This window comes from Aquarana catesbeiana, linkage group LG01 (genome assembly GCF_042186555.1).
Source record: "Aquarana catesbeiana isolate 2022-GZ linkage group LG01, ASM4218655v1, whole genome shotgun sequence".
In the NCBI taxonomy this organism is placed as follows: domain Eukaryota; kingdom Metazoa; phylum Chordata; class Amphibia; order Anura; family Ranidae; genus Aquarana; species Aquarana catesbeiana.
Window position 1 is genome coordinate 280,676,006 of NC_133324.1, and position 26,644 is coordinate 280,702,649.

A 26,644-nucleotide genomic window follows, 5' to 3' on the forward strand; every position below is an offset into this window, starting at 1 on the left:
AGGAAGCCCATTGAGCTTCAGGCAGTCTCCAGTTTTTGTCTGCTTTCTTAGTAGACCTGTTTAGCGTTTTTGTGTTCTTTGTTGCCTCCTTAGTTGGCTAGCTTTTGGGTGCCCTAAATGTCTCTGAATCCTGACAAAAGAAAATTAGGAATTTTATTCTCATAACATCCCTTTCTTATAGTTCATTGAAGGACTCAGGTCCCACCCCTCTGTGTTTATGGTCTTGCTTTTGGCATACCTTACAAAACGGAGGCATGCCTGATGTGGGAGGGGTTCTACCACACTGGTCAAGATTTTATGTCCGAGTCCTGTGTCTCTCAATGAACAGCAAGAAAGTAATTTTACGGCGAGTACAAAAATCCTATTTTAAATAATGCATGTCCCAATAGTGCAATAGAGCACATCTTTGTGGTATTTTGTTGCCTTCAGATTTTTTTTTTTTTTATTTGTAGTAGTTGGCATTACTACAGTGATCTCTGCAGTCTTCAATGTCTTGTGCCAAGCAGCTTCCCCTCTGCACACTGACCACAGGGTGTTGCTTGCTTGGCACTGTCGCCGTTCACAAAACGCCTTGTATTTTTTTTTTTTTTTTTTCGATGAATACAAGACGTTCTCAGATTGAGGAAGTTAGAGTACGGGGGAGTTTTTCTCAAGCAAAAAAAAAAAAATACACTTCTCTTTATTGAAAAAAAAATACAAGGTGTTCTGTGAATGGTGCTGCGTGAGCGACCACATTTGGTTAGTATTCAGTTGCACAGTGCCTGAAAGATCATGGCGATTACTGTAGTGGTGCTGACTACTACAATTATTAAATCTCCACAGTGGTCTCTCAGGTATAAAATAAATTATGAGAGTTTTAATGTTTACTGTATGAGTAAATAGCCAATTTTGTTTACATGTACACATGTTTATGCTGTGGAATTTGGTAGGCATGAAAACTTGTTAGAGGCCTAATGCTCATTTGAGCCCTAAAGCAGATGGTAAAATTGATACAGAATACAAGTATTATATTTTACACACCTGTATAAAATTGAAATAATCTTATTTAAAGTAGAACTGTTCTGTGATATTCTCAGCAAATATTGTGCAAACAGTACTCTTTGTAAAACTGTTTATTTCTATAGTTATTAAATCATTTCACTACTACTACAGTGATTCCCACTAGCTTCCGGGTTGCATGCTGAGCGACTGCCCTGCTGCTTAGTGAACACAGGAGCTTGCTTGCTCAACCAATGAATGCAAAGTTTTCACTCTTTGGACAAGGTGGAGAGGCGGTGTGGTGACATCACTATCCTTCTTGTCCAATCAAAGAGTACTTTGTGTTCATTGAAAAAATGCAAAGTGTACTCTGACTGGCTCCCATGCTGACCGAGTAAACTCCTGTGTTCATTAAGCAGCAGGTCAGCCACTCCGCATGGGACCCGGAAACCAGTGGCAATCAGTGATTAGCAGTCCAGCTACCATGAAGATTGGTCAGATATAGCACATGGAATTCAGCTTTGAATGTGAATTTTTTGTGGATTATTTTTCAATCTAAGACTAAGTGCTTTAAATGTATCCATTCTTTTCACAGAACTGCGCTGTACACCTGTGCAGTTTGCCTGCCACAGAGGTGCCATCCAGTGCATTCCCTTGAACTGGCAGTGTGATGGATGGCCAACCTGTGAGGACGAGAGCGATGAATTTAACTGTCCAGGTGAGTCTAAGGTCAAAGGTGTAGCAATAACTGACATACTCCTTTTTTGTTTTAACTTTGTTGTATATTTGTTGCATAAAACTTTTTTCTTTCTTCTTAAGCCTAGTACACACGGGCTGCATGTTGGGCGGCATCGACCAGTTCAGTAGAGACTGGCTGACATTCGGCCCCTGTATATGGAAGCCGGTCCGACAGAAGCTGGCCGCCTTCTGTCAAAGGGTCATGACCGTAAAAGGTCTGCCAATCGGCTTTCTCAGCCTTCTGGCGGGGCCATCCTCCTGTCCCAACACAATAGCACATCAGGGGGAGCACTGTACTAACATCAGATAGTACATCGACTCTGACTTGAGCTGTCAGGTTTTTTTTCGCTGGGTTGAACAAAAAAAGTCTAGCAATGTGTAGGAGGCTTTAGAGTTTTGCTCTGTCCCAGTGATTATAGCTGCAGACACAAAAAGTAAGGAGAAATCCTAAAAATGCATTCCTGTTGTGGTGTACAAGTAGAAAGGGTAGATACTGTTGGTAAGTGGTGTGCAAGCACCTTGTGGTGCCTGAAAATACCTGTTTGTCTTCAATTTAATTTTAATGTTACTTTTGTAGGTCCCTTCAATCTTAGTCCAAAGGTTCCATCCAAGTCAAGATTAGGTCTGCGGTCTCCAGACACTAAGCCCCAGCCCTCATCTAACGCTCTGTCAGGAATTCAGTGGACAGTAGAGGCTGCCACAGTTAATAGTTGAATGACAGTGGATGTGGCTTATTCTAAACTTGAGCAGAAGTCAAGGCTCTATAAACTGCCTGGGATAAGAATTAAAGGGGCTGCACAGGGATCAATTTCAGATTAAAATGAGTACTTAAAAGCACGTTGTGGTGCTTGCATTTCAGCGCTGACTTTAGCTTGGGAACCTTTTTGGGTAGGATTCTTCCAGAAACGCATTTGTGAGGTCAGGCACTGATGTTGGACGAGAAGGCCTGGCTCACAGTCTCCGCTCTAATTCATCCCAAAGGTGTTCTATCGGGTTGAGGTCAGGACTCTGTGCAGGCCAATCAAGTTCCTCCACCCCAAACTCACTCATCCATGTCTTTTATGGAGTTTGCTTTGTGCACTGGTCCAAATCATTTGGTGGAGTAAGGATTATGGTGTGGGGTTGTTTTTCAGGGGTTAGACTTGGCCCCTTAGTTCCAGTGAAGGGAACTCTTAGGGTACTTTCACACTGGGGCGGTTTTCAGGCGTTGTAGAGCTAAAAATAGCGACTGCTGTAAAGTGCCTGAAAAGCGCCTCTCATGCCTCCCCAGTGTGAAAGCCCGAGTGCTTTCACACTGGGGCGGGAGCGCTTGCAGGACGGGAAAAAAAGTCCTGCAAGCAGCATCTTTGGGGCAGTGTATACACCATTCCCAAAACTCCCTGCCAATTGAAATGAATGGGCAGCGCCGACGAAGCGCCTGCAAAACGCTTCGGCAGCGCCGCAACACTGGCACTTTTAACCCTTTCTTTGGCCGCTAGCGGGGGTTAAAAGCACCCCGCTAGTGGCCAAAAAGTGGCGCTTTACCGCTAGCGGCCGAAAAGTGGTGCTTTACCGCTAACGCCAGCACCGCCTTAGTGTGAACGTAGCCTTAAAGCGTCTGCATGCCAAGACATTTTGGACAATTTCATTCTCCCAACTTTGTGGGAACAGTTTGGGGATCAGTAGATTCTTGCTACTGAGAATCGCAGATTCACATATTTTAGTTGTGCTCATAAGTTTACATACCCTGGCAGAATTTATGATTTCTTGGCCATTTTTCAGAGAATATGAATGATGACACAATAAGATTTTTCACTAATGGTTAGTGTTTGGCTGAAGTCATTTATTATCAATGTGTTTTTACTCTTTTTAAATCATAATAACAGAAACTACCAAAATGACCCTGATCAAAAGTTTACATACCCTGGTGATTTTGGCCTGATAACATGCACACAAATGGGTTTGAATGGCTATTAAAGGTAACCATCCTCACCTGTGATCTGATTGCTTGTAGTGTGTGTGTGTGTGTGTGTATAAAAGGTCAATTAGTTTCTGGACTCCTGCAAGACCCTTGCATCTTTCATCCAGTGCTGCACTGATGTTTCTGGATTCTGAGTCATGGGGAAAGCAAAAGAATTGTCAAAGAATCTGCGGGAAAAGGTAGTTGAACTGTATAAAACAGGAAAGTTATTTAAAAATGCCAATCAGCAGTGTTCAAACTATAATCAAGAAGTGGAAAATGAGGGGTTCTGTTGAAACAAAATCATGGTTAGGTAGACCAACTAAAATTTCAGCCACAACTGCCAGGAAAATTGTTCGGGATGGAAAGAAAAACCCACAAATAACTTCAGGTGAAATACAGGACTCTCTGAAAACATGTGGTGTGGCTGTTTCAAGATGCATAATAAGAAGGCACTTGAAGAAAGATGGACTGTATGGTCGAGTCATCAGAAGAAAGCCATTACTACGCAAATGCCACAAAGTATCCCTCTTACAATACGCCAAACAGCACAGAGACAAGCCTCAAACCTTCTGGCACAAAGTCATTTGGAGTGATGAGACTGTAATGGAAATTTGTAAGTTCTGTATATAATTGTATTGTATTTTGTATGTATTGCACACTGCCCTCACTGTGCACACAGTACTAATAATGTTTTCAGTAAATGTTTGCATTCTTTCGAGTCCTGATTAGAATTAGCCTGCCTATCTAATGCCCCTTGTTACCATAAACGTACAATTGTAATATTAATGTGATACCTACATAATCATGTGCATAAAAGGCAGAACAGTTATTTGGAAAGATGCTGAGCGTATCTTTTGTGTCTGTTCCCTACTGCAGTAGTTATTATTAATTTGGAACCACTAATCAATATGAGGATAGGAGTTGCCTATCATCAATTTAACCAAGTCAGCATGGCGAGCTTTGCCTAGGAGGGGTTTCCAGGTGACCCTGAGTATCCGAAACGAGGAGCTTGAGACGATCCGGGAATTTCTGATAATCAGCCGGCTGAGGTAACCCTTTTGCTTACATTTGGGTTATCAGACTTCCTTGATCGGTAAGGCATTTTCGGGACAAAGGGTACCTATTTTACTCCCCTTAATCGAACTGTATTGATTGGTGGTTATATGTTATGTTGTCACTGTCTATTGTCCACCGGAGTGTTATAGATAAGAAAGGGAAGAATAGTGCTGTTCACAGGTATATGTAGTACATCTGCTAGATAAAGTAGTTTAGAGGCAAGAGAGTATAGGCACAAGTAGAGAAGAGATAAGACTGGCCAGTCATTATGGGCATTGAATTAAGTAAGGGAATGAAGGGTAAGAGACCCTCAAAAATGCCCAACGCAAGAGGAGCGCTATATATGAACTGAAGTTGCGGTTTGGCCTATACTGAGCCCCTAGATTAATGGTTAGAGTGGACAGGGATCCACAATGGGTAACTGGGTTACCAAGGTCCGCAGGGACTAAGAATCATGCAGAGTAAACAGCTAGAGAAACAGCTATCTATGTGAGCAGGATGGATCAAGGGTGACATTAACACTAGACAGAAAGGGACATTTTCATGTTAGGTTATGGGATGAATTTGGGGTCAGGCACTACAACTAGTAAAATTAGAAACAGAGAAATGAGAGGTAAAACAGAATACTTTATATGTTGTCAGAGAGGGAAGATGGGATGAGCACTCTGGCTGCCCATCTGGTCATAGAAGCTAAATATAAAGGATTTCTGAACAAAATAAGGAAAGCAGAATTTAGGCAGGGAAATATTAATGAGAGTTAAAAGAAAGTGAGAGAATGACATGCATGTGTTGTGTACAAATGGGAAAAATGTAAGTGATTTTAGAGAGATATTGGTGTATGTATGTGTGCGAATGCTGGGACCTTTAGTTCTATCCCTTGTGTGTGTCATGTACGCAGATGTGACCCCCTCCTTTGTGCTCTGATGAAGGAAATGTGGCTGGGATGAGAGGTCAGTGATAAGCTGGAAGGACACCATGCCAATTCCAGTTTTTTAGACAAAACATTTATAACAAAATGTGCCGGGTTAACGAATCTAATGGTAAACAATGTGATCACAATTATTTTGAATCTGTTTTCCAAACATGGTAAAATGAAGGTTACATTTAACCCTGTATTACACAAATTGAATATTCTTTGATAGTGGAAGCAGTGCATTTAAAAAAGGGAAATTAAGTAATAATGAGTATTCATTTCTAATATGAGTTTAACAATTTTATTAATAATATAGATATATTGAAACTGGTTTAGACAATCTTTGGTTGGAAGTGAAATTCAGGTTATTGGGGAAATTTGTAATGAATGAGATTAATTTAGATTAAGATAACAATTTTGTAATTTTACATTTATACAATAAGCCCTTATTGAGAGAAAAAAAGATTTAAGATGAGGTTGTTATTTGGAATACAGCTGCTATAATATTTAACAAAGCCAAGTTGGATGGGATACATAAGAAGTTTTTGTACAAAAATGAAATTTCAAGGTTCTTGATAATAACTTGATGTGCGGTCCATGATGTGAGAGTAATAATAAATACAATTTAAATATAACAGACCTATCACATCAAGTCCACACACCCTGTTAGGATAGATGCCACCTGCAGCCAGTTGTTTTATAGTTTTTGATGCTTCTAGTCCATCATACAGATTGCTGGTCCTTTTTGTTTTATTTATTTTTATTTTTGAAATCCAAAGCAGAATATGTAGATTGTGAAATGATTTCCCCCTTTTCCTTGTAAGTACAGTGGTATAAGCAGAAGAATAGTTTGGATTTATGGGCATCTCTCCGTGACTGCAGGGTATTGTTATCATTTATTATAATATTGCCAGGAAGAAGTTGTCTTTTGAAACATGAAACTGGAGTTCTTACACAAATAGTGTGATAGAAAACAAGCCATTGTAATATATTTATGCAAGCTGGACCCAGTAATGAAGGGTTCATCCCGCTATATCAGAGCTGCAGCTTTTATGCAAAGGTGCTATTAGACAAAGTTAGATATTGTTTTGGTCAAACATTTAATTTTTAATGGTCCGACATTCTGTGCAGCAAATATACAGCTAACTAAATGTTTGTCTAATGAAAGGTTTAAAATATGAGTTTATGTATAAATCTAACAATGAAAAATGCGTACATTTGAATCCAGCCACCTTATTGCCTCTATTGGACGAGGCTGGAGACAAAGGAAGACACGTGTGTTAAATTGATGGTGTAGGAATCAGCTGCTGTGAGCCCAGTGCGGGACACACTCCCTGAAGACCCAGATATTACATTTTTTGTAGATTTGAGTATGCAGTTTATCACCCAGAAGGATACTCTGTATTCAAAGTCATTGGATCCTTTTTCCCCAGCTCAAGAAGCAGAGCTCCATGTTTTAGCAAAGCCTGTGAGCTATAAAAAAAGTGTATATTTATATAGATAGTCAAGATATCGAGAGCTTTTGGTTCCATTTAAAGGGCCAGAAGTTTGTTTTTACTTTGGCAGGTAAACCAACCAAGCATGCCAAGTTAATTTTTCAGCCTTCCAGGTTCTTGCTGAGGTAGCCATATTAACTTTAAAACTCACACATGGAAGCAGACCAGGCGACTCTAAGGATGCTGCATTACAGCCCCGGACACTTGATGGGTCTGTGCAACTCACAGATTCCACCCTAGTTCTGGCCCAGTATAGCTGGGATTAATAATTCAACTTTAAGGACCCCAGAACGAGAAGAACAAGTGGTCCACAGGGGGCAACTTCTTATGAAACAGGACTTTGGAAAAAGGTGATCATTTATGTCTGCCAGCCACTCTTTTTCCCAAAAGCTTGACACATGGGCAGTGTCATCAGGCACAAGCAGTTATGGCTGCCTTAGTAAATGAGCATGAGATAGAACCAGGGTTCTCCACAGTTGTTTTTATAACATACCACTTCTTGTTTTACCTGTTACCAAAGGTGTTACCAAAAGCTGAACATCCCTTCCAGAGATTACAAAAAAGATATATCCAGATGTCCAAGTCAGGATTTTACGAGTATGCATTTTTTCTGTATGGACATGTTTTTTGGATGTCCAGTGGCAAATGCTACTACAAAGGCCACAGTAAAAAGTGTTATCAGAAGTAGTTTGTAAGTACAGAGTGCCAGAAAGTACAGAGAGTAACAGAGGGAATCCTTTTTTATAGGGGAGTCCTTACTAGAAGTTTTGAGGTTTTATTTTTACACCCCCTACTGTCTACAATGTAGCAGACAAAGTAGAATAAGAAACTAGAAAACTTTTGCCTGAATGTTTTCTTTTACTTTATCAAACCCCTAAGGGGGATGTTGGACTCTCTCCCTATGGGATTTGGTTTGGGAGTGTGTTACTCACTTGCTTATATTTTGTCTCAGCAGCTGAAGTCCTCCATTCGGATCTCACAGAGAATGTTGCTGATCTTTTAAGGTTTTTTGACAAACTCATTTATGTGTTTTCTCCCCAATTCCAGATCCTAAAAGTTTGGAAGGATCTAAAACTAAAGCCAGGTGACTTGTGGATTGTTAAGAGACATTTATATATAAGGAAATGTTTGGAGACTCAATACAGCATCTATTTCATGTACAGTTTTTGCAAAAATTGAAGGAAAAGTCACCTGGATCCACACCAGACACTGCAAAAATGACTAAATTAAAGAAATCTCTGTGTTTGATTTGTTTCCCTCTTGTGATCACAGTCTAGGATACTTTTTGATTAAATTACTTTAATTGTAAGGGATATATATATATTTGAAAAGTAGTTTAGCCATGTTGAAGTCATATTTGTCTTTTGTACGTCTTCCATTTTATGTAGAATTGTCTGTTTACATATGCTGATAAGTCAGCATGCCCACAATTCAGCTAGAAGGCCATTCTGGCCACAGGAGTGTACAGCCAGTACTCTATAAATATGTCTTATCAATCATTTGTTTTTCACAATTAAAAGTCATTTGGTAATGAACAAAGTTGCTCAGCTATTTTTTTCTCCACAATGGAGTTTTTTGCCTCTTTGGCCAGGACTACCTCCACCTAAGCGTGTGGAGGTTCCAGGTTAAAGGTGATAGCAGGTATGGTTAGTGATTGTAACGGAAATTTGTACGTTCTGTATATAATTGTATTGTATTTTGTATGTATTGCACACTGCCCTCACTGTGCACACAGCACTAATAATGTTTCATTCTTTCGAGTCCTGATTAGAATTAGTGTGCCTATGTAACGCCCCTTGTTACCATAAACGTACAATTGTAATATTAATGTGGTACCTACGTAATCATGTGCATAAAAACCTTCAATTGCGTCATAATAAGGCAGAACAGTTATTTGGAAAGATGCTGAGCGTATCTTTTGTGTCTGTTCCCTACTGCAGTAGTTATTATTAATTTGGAACCACTAATCAATATGAGGATAGGAGTTGTCTATCATCAGTTTAACCAAGTCAAGACCAAAATTGAGCTTTTTGGCCACAACCATAAACACATTTTGGAGAGGAGTCAACAAGGCCTATGATGAAAGGTACACCATTCCTACTGTGAAACACGGAGGTTGATGGCTGATATTTTGGGGATGTGTGAGCTACAAAGGCACAGGAAATTTGGTCAAAATTGATAGCAAGATGAAAGATGAATGCCGTATGTTGTCAAAAAAATACTTGAACATTTATATTCATCAGCCAGGAAGCTGCGCATGGGATGTACTTGGACATTCCAACATGACAATGATCCAAAACACAAGGCCAAGTCGATCTGTCATTGGCTACAGCAGAATAAAGTGAAGGTTCTGGAGTGGCCATCTCAGTCTCCTGACCTCCAATATCATTGAGCCACTCTGGGGAGATCTCAAACATGCAGTTCATGCAAGACAGCCCAAGAATTTACAGGAACTGGATGCTTTTTGCCAAGAGGAATGGGCAGCTTTACCATCTGAGAAGATAAAGAGCCTCATCCACAAATAACACAAAAGAATTCAAGCTGTCATTGATGTTAAAGGGGGCAATACATGGTATTAAGAACTGGGGTGTGTAAACTTTTTTGATCAGGGTCATTTGGGTAGTTTCAGTTGTGATTTATGATTTAAAAAGAGTAAACACAGTTGATTGATAATAAACAGCTTCAGCCAAACACTAACCATGAGTGAAAGAAAAAATGTTGTTATCATTCATATTCTCTGAAAAATGGCCAAGAAACCGTAAATTCTGCCAGGGTATGTAAACTTATGAGCACAACTGTCTGAGTATGTATGTGTGTGTGTGTGTGTGTGTGTGTGTATGTATGTATATGTATGTATATATATATATATATATATATATATATATATATATATATATATATATATATATATATATAATGTGTGTGTCTGTGTCTTTTATAAGACACTAGGCTCAATTCACTAAAGAATATCTCATGAGATAATTGAATCGTGTGACACATTTTTTCCAGTCATCTCATGAGATACTGAAAATGTCAATTCACTATCATCTTATGTGGTATTTACCGCCAAAAACAAAAAATGCTCAATAAATACCTCCATGAAACCGTGTTGGTCAATTCACTAAAGGGGGGGAAAAAAAACAAATGCATGCGGTAATTAAGAAGTGGTCCAGGCATGCAAGAAGGTAACCATATAATAGCCAATTTGGAGTTAGTCTCTACCTTTTTGGATCAGTTTCTCAACAGTAATGCATAGCAACCTAAGTATGGAAAAACACAATCATTAGGGCTGATTTACTTAACCACTTCAATACCGGGCACTTATACACCTTCCTGTCCAGACCAATTTTCAGGTTTCAACGCTATTGCACTTTGAATTATAATTGCGAGGTCATGCAACGCTGTACCCAAACAAAACTTTTATCATTTTTTTTTCACCACAAATAGCGCTTTTTTTGTTGATATTTCATCACCACTGGGTTTTTATTTTTTGTGCTACAAATAAAAAAAGACTGAAAATTTTGAAAAAAAGTTTTCTTCGTTTCTGTTACAAAATGTTGTAAATAAGTAAGCTTTCTCCACTGCTGGGCACTGATAAGGGGGGACTGATGGGCAAAGAGTGCCATCCCTGATGGCCATGGGTGGGCATTTCTGATCCTCAGGAGGGGGGCTGTACTGATAATCGGCTATGATTGGGCTCAGCTGAGGCAGATGCTCTTTACCTCGATTGGAGATGCGGTGTGTCAGACTGACTCCCCACGCTGCGCGCAATCATGGCTTATCCTGCTAGATGTCAGGATAACAGCGCCACTTTCCGTCCGTCATTTTTCTAATTGGCGGGCGGGAAGTAGTTAAAGAATAACTGGCAAAACTTCTTCCCTTTTTTTTTTTTTTTTTGCATGCAGTTGGGAAGGATAACGTCAGTTTCGATTGTTGTGTGCACCCCCGTTAGGGAGATTCATCCTCTCTATTTGTCCTGTTTACCGTTATCATTGTAATTTGAACGTAATAGTCCCAAATTTTGGATTGTCCCCAGAAAAGATGAAATTTTCCAATGGGGGGGTCCTGGGGTCCCCTCTCAATTCCTGTTTTTGTTATGTGACAGGAAGTGAAATCTCTGCAATGACAACATTTATCTTTTTATTGATGGAAGAAGAGTGTGTGTGTGTGTGTGTGTATACACGGTGGGGGCGTCGGTGGTAAAACGGCGCTATTTTTAACGCAGTTTTAATGTCGTTTTAGCGGCGGTATTCGGCCGCTAGCGGCGCGGTTTTAACCCCCGCTGGTGGCCGAAAAAGGGTTAAGACCGCTCGCATAGCGGCGGTATAGCCGCACTGCCCCATTGATTTCAATGGGTAGGAGCGGTGAATACACCGCTCCTTCACCGCTCCAAAGATGCTGTTTGCAGGAGTTTTTTTTTTCTCTCCTGCCAGCGCACCGCTTCAGTGTGAAAGCCCTCGGGCTTTCACACTGGAGAAACAGTAGCGGCAGTTTTAGGTCGGTTTGCAGGCGCTATTTTTAGCGCAATAACGCCTGCAAACCGCTCCAGTGTGAAAGGGGCCTTAGTGAGTTGGCATATTTCTATGATTTTTTTATTTTATTTTATTTATTTCAGGTACTTCTATAGCGCCGTCAATTTACGCAGCGCTTTACATATATATACATTGTACATTCACATCAGTCCCTACCCTCAAGGAGCTTACAATCTAAGGTCCCTAATTCACATTCATACATACTAGGGACAATTTAGACAGGATCCAATTAACCTACCAGCATGTCTTTGGAGTGTGGGAGGAAACCGGAGTACCCGGAGGAAACCCACGCAGGCACAGGGAGAACATGCAAACTCCAAGCAGGTAGTGTCGTGGTTGGGATTCGAACCAGTGACCCTTCTTACTGCTAGGCGAGAGTGCTACCACTACACCACTGTAACCATTTTACCTCTTTATTAACCATACAAACTGACAGGTTTCTAATCCTTTTCTACTTTATCCAGCACTTTGGATACCGCATGGTTTTGAGATAAATACCTCACATTTTGATAAAATAACTTGTGTATTTAGTATTTTTTTTTTTTTTTTTTTTTTTTTATTTGCTCAACTTTTTTTTTGAAAAACATTGAGGTATTTTTTCTCAGATTTTAAAGAGGAAAATAACTCTTTGTGAATTAAGCCCGCTATCACCCCTATAATAAACAGGCCAGTTGGTTGTGTTTGCCCCGTGGGTTGAAGGTTCCCAGTCTTTCCCTGATTACAAGTACTAGGGGTAATTTTAATTCTGACATTTCCAATGAAAGAACTGTACTAAGCCAAAGTGTTTTACAGTGATGTTCGAGCACAGTCCGAAAAAGCCAGAGGTCATCTCTGACATTCATTCCTTCTTGGCTGTTCATACTAGGTAACAGTGAGAGAACAAGAACAGTGAAACAATGCATACTCTTCATGGTCAAAAACCTGTTGATGTTTTTGCATCATTATAATTCAGAGAAACACAATTAAAACCATGCCTGTAGATGTACCCACTATTCCCAGGTGTGAAATGCATTTTGGAAAGGTTGTGTTCTGAGTTTATTATAGATGCAAAGGTCGTTGGTATCTTGTATCCCAGGAATTGCAGACCTTTGCCAGTTAGTTTCCTGAGGCTATATTTAGTCTCTTACAGGATGTTATTGGGAAAATGGATTGAAACGTTTTTTGGCTTGTGATCCAAATAGATCCAGATGGAGCATTTAGTGGACCGTAGTTTCCCAGAAAGCTCTATTGTTGCAGGATATCTATTGAGCAAATGTTTCTGGAAGTAATTGAATTACGCTGAAAGTCAGTAACTGGCTTCAGGGCTGGCAAACAAAAAAATAGCTTACAAGGAGGAGGCTTGCATTTTTTTTAAGTTGGTGTATTTCTGACACATACGAGTGGATTTATGACAGAGAGCCAATATCCCTATATCATGCCTGCAAATGTTTGACCACATATTAAGAGTTAACTGACTTTTTGTCCATTTTTGGGTCAGAACACCCTAAACCACTTGCCGACCAGCCGCCGTCATTGTACTGCGGCAGGTCGGCTCGTTGCCACGTATCGCCGTCATTGTACTTCAGCTTGGAAACGCTATGTTGTGGGTGCGTGTGCCCACTGGCCAGCAGGGGAGCCAATCAGCAGGTGGGGCGGACTCTATGTCAGATGGCCACCCGCCATCGTTCCCCGCAGTGACAGAACGGGGATCTGCCTGTGTAAACAAGGCAGATCTCCATTCTGATGGGAGATCTCACAGATCCCGTCTTTCTGCTATACAGAAAGACAGATCTGTATGTTTTTCCTCAGACAGCCCATCCCCCATACAGTTAGAACACACCTGCAGGGAACACACTTAACCCCTTGACCGCCCCTGATGTTAACCCCTGTGTCATTGGTACAATGTCTGTGCATATTTTTCATACTGATTACTGTAATGTCACAGGTTCCCAAAAAAGTGTCAAAAATGTCTGGCAGGTCTCTTAAATAAATCTTATTCCTATTTTGCAGACGCTATAACTTTTGCACAAACCAAGCAACATAAGCTTATTGCGTTTTTTTTTTTTAAACCATAAATATGTAGAAGAATATATATCGGCCTAAACTGAGGGGGTTCCAGTCATTCTGGTGGCACCAGCCTGGCCCAGAAGGCCCTGGTTCCCGGAGATTGTGAGAATGACAATAGACAGGCCATGGATGCTTTTACGTCACCCTGATCTACTGTCCCAACATCCTATATTCCACCCCAATTTAAATTTGACGGCATGGCTATTGAAGCCAGGGTGTTGAAGGCCAGTGGCATCTCGGGACCAGTGGTATCTACCCTACTGAATGCTAGATAAGCTGTCACTAGGAAGATCTATCATAAGGTCTGGAAGCCTTTTATTGCTTGGTGTGAAGCCAGAAAATGGCATCCTCAAATACGTGATTGGGAGAATTCTCTCTTTTCTACAGTCAGCTGTGGAAATCAGATTGGCTTTGAGTAAAATCAGAGGTCAGTTTCCGACCCTGTCAATATTCTACCAAAGGCTTTTAGCCTCCCATTTGCTGGTCTGACCCTTTATGCGAGGGGGAACTTGTTTGCCCCCCCCCCCCCCCCAATTAGGTCACCTTGGTGTCCTTGGGACTTGAACTTGGTGCTGTCTGTGTTTCTATAAACAACCATTTGAGCCTATCAAGGAAATTTCATTAGACTTGCTGTCACGCAAGCTAGCCTTCCTGATGGCTATCACCTCGGCTAGAAGGGTGTTGGAGTTGGTGGCCCTTTCGTGCAGGGAACCATACTTGATCCTTCACCACGACAGGGTCGTGTTACGTCTTGTTCCATCCTTTTTGCCAAAGGTGGTGTCAGCCTTTCATTTGAATCAGGATATTATTTTGCCACCTTTTTCCTCGTTCGGCGGAAGAGATACGATTGCATTCCTTGGACGTTGTCCGGGCAGTCAAGGTTTATTTGTCTAGATCTGCGGGGATCCGAGGATCAGACTCCTTTTTTGTTTTGCCAGAAGGACCCAAGAAGGGGCAGGCAGTGTCCAAGGCTTCCATTGCAAATTGGGTCCGTCAATTGGTCATTCAGGTCTATGGTCTGAAACGTAAAGCTCCTCCCTTTAGGGTGAGAGCTAACTCTACCAGGGGTGTAGGAACCTCCTGGGCTTTTCGCCATCAGGTATCTGTGGATCAGATTTGTAAGGCTACTACCTGGTCTTCAGTGCATACGTTCACAAAATTTTATCAAGTGGATGTTCGAGCAGCCGAGGATTTGGCTTTCGCCCACAGTGTACTGCAGGCTGCCGTATAAGGTCTCATTGCTATTGTTTGGCAGGGTGTCTCCCTCCCCTCAAGGCTATTGCCCTGGGATGTCCCAGTAGGTAATGAATATTAGCCTGACTCTGTGTCCCATGATGTATGAAAAAGAAAATAGGATTTTTTCGTCATACTTACCTGTAAAATCCTTTCTTTGAGTACATCAAGGGATACAGAGATCCCTCCCCTCTTTTTTGAGGATTCAGTGCTTGCTACAAAACTGATGTACTTCCTGTATGGGAGGGGTTATATAGGGGATCACTTCCTGTCTAAGACTATCTACCAGTGTCCATTCACCTAGGGATGGGGTATAACCCAGTAGGTAATGAATATTAGCCTAACTCTGTGTCCCATGATGTACTCAAAGAAAAAGATTTACAGGTAAGTATGGCGAAAAAAAAAATCCTATTTTTTTGTTTGTTTATAGCTCAAAAATAAACTGCAGAGGTGATCAAATACCACCATAAGAAAGCGCTATTTGTGGGGGGGGGGGCATCAATTTTGTTTCGGTGCAGCGTCGCACGGCCGCACAATTGTCAGTTAAAGCGACGCATACAGTATCGCAAAAAATGGCCTGGTCATTAAGGGGTTAAATGCTTACGGTCCATGTACTGTAACTCCCTGCTCCATGTTTATCAATAATGAGAGGCTGTGACCTCCTTTGTTATAAGATGCGGTCACTTTGTACAGACCCTGTTCATTCCTGCAGAAACTTAATAAAAACTTAATAAAACTTATATTTGCAAAAAAAAATACTTACGGTCCTTAAGTGGTTAAAGGAAATTTATATTTTAATTCATTGTTGAATGCTTTCAAAATGTTTGTTTAGCTGTCATTTTAGCAAATTGCAATTCTAAAATGGAAAATTCTCCGTAAAATTGGAAGTAAAATTAAAATGCTTTTTGGATAGCAGTGGTATGCTTCACATCTATGTATACGATGAGTATTATAACTTGTAAAAGCCTAAACCTTCTGCTTGAAATATTCATATCCTTTGCAGCAAGTGGCATTAAAATCACTCAGCACAACACGTTCTTGTGGTCTAAATCCAGACTGACACCTGCTTTGCTGGTCCTTCTCGCAGCTGTGCCTGCCAACCGAATGACCTTTTTATGTCAGATGGGGTCAGAAGTGCACTGTTTAGTATATTAGTAGGGAAGAGCATACGGTTAAACATTCTTGCATCTGATAGCATTGGGATTGCATCCCTAAGGAATGTGTTGACTGCTAAGCCTATGATAATTTGGTGGATCTTGAGCTGCTCAGAACTGTTAAAGAGCTTTGCTGATGCGCCCCTGTTGCCATTACAAAACTGTTAAATAAAAAATAATTGTTTTTTATTATACATGTGTATATATAATGTCCAGACTTTTTGAAAACTCATATAAATATCTTGTGGAGACTAAAGTAGTTGTTTAAAGCGGTATTAAACCCAAAACCACAAGTTTAAAACCATATTAAACACAAAAGCAAACAATTTTTATATCACAGCTTACCAATTCTTGGTTGTGAGGGCTGCATTATTTATTTATTTATTTCAGGTACTTATATAGTGCCGTCAATTTACGCAGCGCTTTACATACACATTGTACATTCACATCAGTCCCTACCCTCAAGGAGCTTACAATCTAAGGTCTCTATCTCACATTCATACATACTAGGGACAATTTAGACAGGATCCAATTAACCTACCAGCATGTCTTTGGAGCATTAGTTGTTTTTGTTTTGGGGTGTGTTGTGTTTTTTTTTTTTGGCTTACTTTCTTCTGTTTTCATCTGGTGATCCAGAAAGTAAGTCTGTTTTTCAAAAGACCAAGGTTTCCAGCAGAATGTGTTAGTTGCAGACAAGAGACAGACCATTTACCACTGACAGGTGCTTACAGTGATTTAGCTTTTGTTTATTTATGTACAACCTTTATCGCAAAAGGGAAAAAAAAATGTGTTAGGTGGACTAGCAGATCTAGATACATTAACAGTCTCCTCCCCCAGGGCTGACAATGCTGCTGTCTGCTGTGCCACCTCTTCTCCTTCATCCAGAGTGTAGGTACTGCTAGATCACCAGGTGAAAACCACCACATCTGATGATTTGAAAGCTGCAATATTTAACATTTCTGGTTTTGGATTTAACATTGGTTTAAAATATTGCAGCTTACCACTCATTAACCACCTCAATACAGTGCACTTTCACCCCCTTCCTTACCAGGCCATTTTTTAGCTTTTAGCACTGTCATACTTTGACAATTGCGCAGTCATCCAACACTATACCCAAAATATTTTTTTTTCTTTTTCTTCACACAAATAGAGATTTCTTTTGGTGGTATTTAATCACTGCTGGGATTTTTTATTTTTTACAAAAAAAAAAAAAAGTTGCAGAAAAAAGTTTGTTTCTGTTATACAATTTTGTAAAGAGGTTAATTTTTCTTCACTGATGAGGCTGCACTTATGGGCACTGATGAGGAGGCACTGATAGGTGGCACGGATATGCAGCTCTGATGGGTAGCAGTGGTGGGCACTGATGGGCAGCACTGATTGGTGGGACTGATGGGCACTGCTGGGGCTTTCCTGTAATCGGGGGCACTAACCAGTGCCCCGATTACCTGCCCAGGTCTCCCCGTACGAGGAGATGCCACTGAAAGGCACTGCTTACCACACACTGTCAGTGTGAGGCGAGGAGAGCCAATTCATGGCACTTCCTAATTTGCATGTGACCGGCTGTGATTGGACACAGCCGATCACATGGTTAAAGAGCCACGGCTCTTTACAGAGATCAGGGTCTTGCTGTGTCCTAGCTGTGCGCCCCCACGAGTGCGTAATGGCGGCCCTTCTGGGGCGCCGTCATATGACGTCCTCCCAGAACAAGAGCCTCACCGACCCTCTATCATTTGACTGTGGGCAGGGGCGGCAATCGGTTAAGGGTCTGTGCACATTGGGCTTTAAAAAGCGCTGATTCTACAGGAGTTTTTCAGCATGTAATATACTGCACTGCATACCCAAAGGGGCAGTCTAGTGTGTGTATTGTACTGCATAGTGTAAGGGAGTAGTTTAAAGTGTGGCACTTACAGTGAGGGCCTTGAGTATGTCATTTACAGCACAGTGAATAGAGTGGTGTGGTTCTAAAAAGGCTACATTATGTGGCCAAATGCACACAATAAAATGGCTTTCATATGTATTCATAAAATCTATTCTGCAGGAAAATGTCCTGCTTACAGGAGACACCCCCCCCAAATTTACTACTGTAAAATGTCCAAATTGCCAACAAGAAATTCAATTCACTCTGGATGGTCACTTTTGCTTGGTTAAGTGAGAGATGGAGCCTGTTTCTGCACAGATGACCCATACACATGGTGATGCTTACCCTTTGGTTAAAATGTAAATGGTAACTGCAATTTAAGTCCTATGGAATCGGTGGTCACTAGTAGTGATTGCATTTATGTGCAGTTACATTCACTCAATTCTACATACAAAATGGCAGGAGGAAACGGTGTTGTAAGTAAATCCACTGTCATTTTCTGAAGCACTGAATGTAACGGTTTACATTAGTATGCGTTAACAATCCACATAATTCATCACAGTACTCTACACCATTAATCCAAATACACTTGGCATGCTTGCCTATCGTATCTCCTATCCACCTCTGAGCTCCCTTGAGAAGGTAGACATCAGGCTGCAGGCAGATGTGCAATGCCTGGCCAGCAGCCTTCATTTTCTCCAGGCTTTTCTTTCTATTGTTCAGCTTTACCGACTTTCTGGACATCCCTTCCTGCCTATCCCAGTGCTGGCCCTTTCACACTTTATAGTTGAGAGGGGGCTACATTCCAGGTAAAGTCATGGAAACGTTTATAAAAAAAAAAAAAAAATATATATATATTATATATATATATATATATATATATATATATATATATATATATATATATATATATATATATATATATATATATATACACACACACACACACACACACACACACACACACACACACACACACACCTCCTATCTATATAACATATATTGGGGACGGAAAGTATTCAGACCCCTCTGAATACTTTCACTCTGTTATATTGCAGCCATTTGCTAAAATCATTTAGGTTTTTTTTTTTTTTTTTCCCTCATTAATGTACATACAGCACCCCATATTGACAGAAAAACACAATTGTTGACATTTTTACAGATTTATTAAAAAAGAAAAACTGAAATATCACATGGTCCTAAGTATTCAGACCCTTTGCTCAGTATTTAGTAGAAGCACCCTTTTGGTCTAATACAGCCATGAGTCTTTTTGGGAAAGATGCAACAAGTTTTTCACACCTGGATTTGGGGATGCTCTGCCATTCCTCCTTGCAGATCCTCTCCAGTTCTGTCAGGTTGGATGGTAAACGTTGGTGGACAGCCATTTTTGGGTCTCTCCAGAGATGCTCAATTGGGTTTAAGTCAGGGCTCTGGCTGGGCCATTCAATAACAGTCACAGAGTTGTTATGAAGCCACTCCTTTGTTATTTTAGCTGTGTGCTTAGGGTCATTGTCTTGTTGGAAGGTAAACCTTCGGCCCAGTCTGAGGTCCTGAGAACTCTGGAGAAGGTTTTTGTCCAGGATATCCCTGTACTTGGCCGCATTCATTTTTCCCTCTATTGCAACCAGTCATCCTGTCCCTGCAGCTGAAAAACACCCCCACAGCATGATGCTGCCACCACCATGCTTCACTGTTGGGACTGTATTGGACAGGTGATGAGCAGTGCCTGGTTTTCTCCACACATACCGCTTAGAATTAAGGCCAAAAAGTTCTATCTTGGTCTCATCTGACCAGAGAATCTTATTTCTCACCATCTTGGAGTCCTTCAGGTGTTTTTTTTTTTTTTTTTTTTAGCAAACTCCATGCGGGCTTTCATGTGGCTTCCGTCGGGCCACTCTGCCATAAAGCCCCGCTGGTGGAGGGCTGCAGTGATGGTTGACTTTCTACAACTTTCTCCCATCTCCCGACTGTATCTCTGGAGCTCAGCCACAGTGATCTTTGGGTTCTTCTTTACCTCTCTCACCAAGGCTCTTCTCCCCCGATAGCTCAGTTTGGCCAGACGGCCAGCTCTAGGAAGGGTTCTGGTCGTCCCAAACGTCTTCCATTTAAGGATTATGGAGGCCACTGTTCACTTGGGAACCTTAAGTGCAGCAGAAATTTTTTTGTAACCTTGGCCAGATCTGTGCCTTGCCACAATTCTGTCTCTGAACTCTTCAGGCAGTTCCTTTTGACCTCATGATTCTCATATGCTCTGTCATGCACTGTGAGCTGTAAGGTCTTATATAGACAGGTGTGTGGCTTTCCTAATCATGTCCAATCAGTATAATCAAACACAGCTGGACTCAAATGAAGGTGTAGAACCATCTCAAGGATGATCAGAAGAAATGGACAGCACCTGAGTTTAATATAGGGGTGTCACAGCAAAGGGTCTGAATACTTAGGACCATGTGATATTTCAGTTTTTCTTTTTTAATAAATCTGAAAAAATGACGACAATTCTGTGTTTTTCTGTCAATATGGGGTGCTGTGTTTACATTAATGAGGAAAAAAAATGAACTTAAATGATTTTAGCAAATGGCTGCAATATAACAAAGAGTGAAAAATTTAAGGGGGTCTGAATACTTTCCATCCCCACTGTGTGTGTGTGTGTGTATGTATATATGTGTGTGTGTGTGTGTGTATGTATGTGTGTGTATGTATGTGTGTGTGTGTGTATATATATATATATATATTTTAGTGCGTGTATTTATTTATTTTTTTTAACAGTACTGCTTTGGTATTTCTAATTTATTATAGATCTTTCAGATGTATTTTTATATGTTGCTTTTAGGTGTGTCTGGAGACCAGAGAATATATCATGGAAAGGAGGCTGTGGAGACACGACATGGTCGGGTTAGAAATGGGGAAACGCCACGATTCCATACGGTGAACTTTGCCCAGCCTGTGCGCTTTAGCAGTAAGTTGTATTATGTAACCTCTCAGATACCTGTCTTGTAATGGCTTGTTCACACATGCCTGCATACTAAAACAATCTTTTTCAGTGCGTAGGCTGGCCTCCTTTCTGTGCTTGTGGTGGGGATCAGTTGTTACAATGTAAGGCACGATTTAGCTTTTAATTGAGATGTCAATGTGACTTTTCACTCTTATCTGCTACAGTGGAGCTGCAGTGCGGTGACCAGCACTGACATCGGCTGAACTCCAGTGCATTGAAGAAAAATGCAGTATGTCTGCACCACACTGCACATCACACCAGTCATATGTGAACTAGGGGGGAAAAAATGTTTTCTCAGTGCCTTTAGCAGTTACTGGTGTTGATTCGGTGATCCCAAAAATATATATACACACACACACACACACACACACACACACACACAGAGATTATATATACACTCACTGACCATTTTATTAGGTACACCTGTTCATTTGCTTGCTAACACAAATTGCTAATCCGCAAACAGCAACTCAATGCATCAGAATGGGAAAGAAAAGGGGATTTAGGTGACTTTGAACGTGGCATGGTTGTTGGTGCCAGACGGGCTGGTCTGAGTATTTCAAAAGCTGCTGATCTACTGGGATTTTCACACACAAAATATCCAGTGAGCGGCAGTTGTGTGGAGGAATATGCCTTGTTGATGTCAGAGGAGAATGGGCATACTGGTTCGAGATAATAGAAAGGCAACCGTAACTCAAATAACTACCCGTTACAACCAAGGTATGCAGAATACCATCTCTTGAATGCATTGAACCTTGAAAAAGATGGGCTACAGCAGCAGAAGACCACACCGGGTGCTATTCCTGTCAGCTAAGGACAGGAAACCAGAACTAAAAATAAGAATAGCTAAGAACAGCTACAATTCCCACAGGCTCATCAAAATTGGACAATAGAAGATTGGAAAAACATTGCCTGGTCTGATGAGTCTCAATTTCAGCTGCGATATTCAGATAGTAGGGTCAGAATTTGGCCTAAACTTGAAAGCATGGATCCATCCTGTCTTGTATCTCTGGTTCAGGCTGGTGGTGGTGTTATAGTGATGTGGGGTATAGTTTCTTGGCACGCTTTGGGCCCCTTAGTACCAATTGAGCATCGTTTAAACGCCACGGCCTATCTGAGTATTGTTGCTGACCATGTCCATCCCTTTATTAATACAGTGTACCCATCTTCTGATGGCTACTTCCAGCAGGATAATGCACCATGTCACAAAGCTCAAATCATCTCAAAATGGCTTGAACATGACATATGAGTTCACTGTACTCCAATGGCCTCCACAGTCACCAGATCTCAATCCAGTAGAGCACCTTTGGGATATGGTGGAACGGGAGATTCGCATCATGGATGTGCAGCCGACAAATCTGCAACAACTGCATGATGCTATCATGTCAATATGGACCAAAATCTCTGAGGAATGTTTTCAACACCTTGTTCAATCTATGCCATGAAGAGTTAAGGCAGTTGTGAAGGCAAAGGGGGTCCAACCCAGTAATGGCAAGGTATAACTAAATAAAATGGCCAGTGAGTGTATAAACTTTTGATACCCCTAACTAAAATCTAGTGGAACCAATTGCCTTCAGAAGTCACCTAATTAGTAAATAGAGTCCACCTGTGTGTAATTTAATCTCTGTATAAATATAGCTGTTATCTGAAGCCATCGGATGTTTGTTAGAGAACCTTCGTGAACAAACCACATCATGAAGGCCAAGGAACACACCAGACAGGTCAGGGATAAAGTTGTGGAGAAGTTTAAAGCGGGGTTAGGTTAAAAATGTCTCAAGCTTTGAACATCTCACAGAGCACTGTTCAAGCCATAATCCAAAAATGGAAAGAGTATGGCAATGGCACACCTGCAAACCTACCAAGACATGGCCGTCCACCTAAACTGACAGGCTGAGCAAAAAGAGCATTATTCAGAGAAGCAGCCAAGAGGCCCATGGTAACTCTGGAGGAGTTGCAGAGATCCACAGCTCAGGCAGGAGAATCTGCCCACAGGACAACTATTAATCATGCACTCCACAAATCTGCCTTTATGGAAGTGTGGTGAGAAGAAAGCCATTGTTGAAAGAAAGAAAGAAGCCATATGGGGGACACGGCAAACATGTGGAAGAAGGTGCTTTGGTCAGATGAGGCCAAAATTGAACTTTTTGGCCTAAAAGCAAAACACTTTGTGTGTCAGAAAAACTAACACTACACATCACCCTGAACACACCATCCCCGCTGTGAAACGTGGTGGCAGCATCATGTTGTGGGGTTGCTTTTCTTTAGCAGCAACAGGAAAGCTGGTCAGAGTTGATGGGAAGATAGATGAAGCCAAATACAGGGCAATCTTAGAAGAAAACCTGTTAGCGTCTGTAAAAGACTTGAGACTGGGGGCGGAGGTTCACCTTCCAGCAGGACAACGACCCTAAACATACAGCCAGAGCTACAATGGAATGGTTTAGATCAAAGCATATGTGTTAGAAATGCCCAAAGTCCAGACCTAAATCCAATTGAGAATCTGTGGCATAACTTGAAAATTGCTGTTCACAGACGCTCTCCATCCAATCTGACAGAGCTTGAGCTATTTTGCAAAGAAGAAAGGGCAATAATGTCACTCTCTAGATGTGGAAAGCTGGTAGAGACATCCCCAAAAAGAATTGCAGTGAAAGGTGGTTCTACAAAGTATTGACTCAGGGGGGCTGAATACAAATGTACGCCACACTTTTTTCAGGTATTTATTTGTAAAAAACAAAATGGAAAACCATTTATCATTTTCCTTCCACTTCAGTTATGTGCCACTTTGTGTTTGGTCTATCACATACAATCCCATAAAATACATTTTACGCTTTTGGTTGTAACATGATAAAATGTGGAACATTTCAAGAGGTATGAATACTTTTTCAAGGCACTGTACATGCAAATAGTATTTTTTGAAGAAAAATGCAGTATGTCAGTTTACCAGTCATGTGTGAACTGGGGGAAAAAATGTTTTCTCATGCATACATTCAGAGAGCGAGATTTCAGCAGTTAATGAAACTGGCAGTTTCCATAATTGATATAACTGAGATGAGTGTCAACCAGTGTCGTAACGCGTAAAACAAAGGGGTCGTGCCTTTTCTTTCTATGTCATTTAACTGTAAGTTATTTACAATTGCAGCTACCTTTTTTATTTTTTTTCCTCGCATATCATTTGCAATATCAACTGAAAATAATGTAATAGCTGCATTTGTTTTTTTTTGTTTTTTTTTCTCTTTAATTTCACTTGGTTATCCTGCAAATAACACACTTCCTGTCCCCTAATATCTACGCTCATTTCTCCACTGCATCTATAGAGGAGCCATGGTTGTCCCAAAGGCTGTACTTTATGCCTTTTGTTCATCTTCATGCTGAATGATGTATTGCTGGGACTAGTAATTTACACAATAAAAATGGTGTTTGTTTTTCTTCTTTTAAGCTCACAGGAAGTGACAAGGACATTTCTGGCAAGATCAACAGGTATTTTCTGTACTTGCTGAAAATGTGAAAACGAATGCACCCACCACATCCTAAGGCTTGGTAAACTGCAACATAAAACATATTTTTTCTTAATCGTACATCATGGGACACAGAGCCATAGTAATTACTATGTGGGTTATAGGCCACCTTCAGGTGATGGACACTGGCACACCCTCAGACTGGAAGTCCGCTCCCTATATAACCCCTCCCACTACTGGGAGTACCTCAGTTTTTTCGCCAGTGCCTTAGATGTGCTATGCTTAGCTCCACTGGAGCAATCTTTGCTGGGGCTAGCTATGCAGCCGGATCCATTCAAAGTGTCTCTTCAGGCCAAATTGAATGATACCCGGGCCTCGTGGCGGAAGAAACGAGGCTTAGCCCGTAACGCTTCTCTTTTTAGAGAGCTGGACCCCGGGATACAGTACTTTTGTTTTTTTTCAGCCATAAGGTTTTTCTGGCGGAGCCTTTTATGCATCCAGGAGTGTGGATCCCCCGATAAAAAGGGGCCCCGTTTCCTGAAGGTTTTTAAATGGAGCCCACTTTGAGAGGTGAAGATTGGGTCTGTTGGTTTTACCACAGAAAACCCTGCGGCGGGAGAGGTAAGTGGAGATTTCTAAAGGGGATTTTAAAGTTTCTTATGAATGGTCTCCTTTAAAAAAGGAAATGTCATGCCTAAAAGTCACCACTGCTTTCCTCAAAGATAACGCTGTCTCAGCAGAAGCTGCAGATTCCCTCCGGTGAGCAGCCCAGGCCTCCGGTACAATTGAGGGGGGAATTTTCTTACAAAAAAAACACCCCCCCATCTGGACAAAGCTCTCCCCCTCTTCCACATGGATAGGGGGAGGCCAGAACAATCGGCGATGCTGCTCCGTCTTTTACCGCCCCTGTACAATGGTTTGATTGCCGGGGCTCCTCCTTGCGCACACCCACACACACATGCCGATTCTGTCGCTGATTACTCCTCTTCTGAGGGGTCAAATGCGGAAGGATCAGGTTCACAATCTGAAAGATTGGTACAATCTCTTACTGAATTGGTCCGCTCCACATTTATGCTACCCTTTAACTGAGTCAGTTGACAAGCCTACTTCTTGTTTGGGTTCGCTAAAGCCTCCCCAAGCTGTGCAAGCCTTTCCTCTCCATTCATTGCTGGAAAAGCTTATGTATTCTGAGTGGGATCACCCAGATGAGCATTTTTTTTTCCTCCTAAAAAGTTTTCAATGCTTTCCTATGGAGGAAAAGTTTAATAAAAAATGGGAGATACCAGCAATTGACGCTGCTATATCCTCTGTGAATTAAAGTTTGATTAGTCCGGTAGACAGTACTCAAATGCTTAGGGATCTAACGGATACAAAGTTGGAATTCCTATTAAACACTTTTTCTCTGGCAGGTTCTGTAACTCAGCCTGCGCTGGCAGCAATTGGTGTATGTCAGTCCTTGAGAGACCAGTTTAAACAGGTGCTCCAAGATTATTCCTGATCAGCAGGCCCAAATAATTGGCCAAGCTATCAGGGGCGTTATGTTTTGCAATAGACGCTATGAGAGATTCTATTCCCCAGGCCTTACGCTTGGGCTGGTGCATATGCATAGAATTCTATGGTTGAAAAATTGGTCAGCCAAAGCGCCCTGCAAAAAGCTCCTGGCTAGTTTTCCTTTTCGTGGTGAACAGCTGTTTGGGGATCTGGATAAGTACATCCAAAGACTTTCTAATGGGAAAAGTACCCCTTTGCCAGTTAGGAAAAGGAGTAAGCGTTTTTCATTTAAACAAGCCTCTTCAGTGCCAGGAGCATCAGCCTCCAGGCAGTCTCGACGGCCTACACCGTCAAATTCAAGAGCTAAAACTCAGGGTCAATCCCAGGGACAGAAGAAGTCCTGGGGAAGGAAACCTACAAAACAAGATACTTAAGCCTCCTTATGAAGGGGCGCCCCCGCTTGCTCAAGTGGAGGGAAGACTTCTGCAGTTCTCAAGGATCTGGCAGGAAGAGTGTCAAGACAAACGGGTGGCTTCCTCAATAACTCTGGGGTACAAACTAGAGTTCCGAGAGTCCCCATTTCCTCGTTTTATCAGATCAAACATTCCCAGGGTTCCAGAGAAAAAGAAGTCTCTCTCTCTCTCAAGCATTGGACCATCTTTTGTCTCAAAAGGTGATATCGGTGGTCCCCTTGGAAGAGCAGGGGTTGAGGTTTTATTCAAACCTTTTCACGATACCAAAACCAAATGCAGATGTCAGACCC

General features: G+C 41.4%; 1 protein-coding gene across 4 annotated transcripts in view; it reads left to right on the forward strand.

The window, feature by feature from the left end:
- Positions 1–26,644, forward strand: part of DGCR2 (DiGeorge syndrome critical region gene 2) — a 103,625-nt gene that overhangs the window by 45,672 nt on the left and 31,309 nt on the right. For all 4 annotated transcript variants that reach the window (XM_073629159.1, XM_073629165.1, XM_073629168.1 and 1 more), the window contains 2 exons: positions 1,574–1,696; positions 20,777–20,902. In XM_073629159.1, the coding sequence (XP_073485260.1) occupies positions 1,574–1,696; positions 20,777–20,902 (249 nt within the window). The remainder of the gene's footprint in view (positions 1–1,573; positions 1,697–20,776; positions 20,903–26,644) is intronic.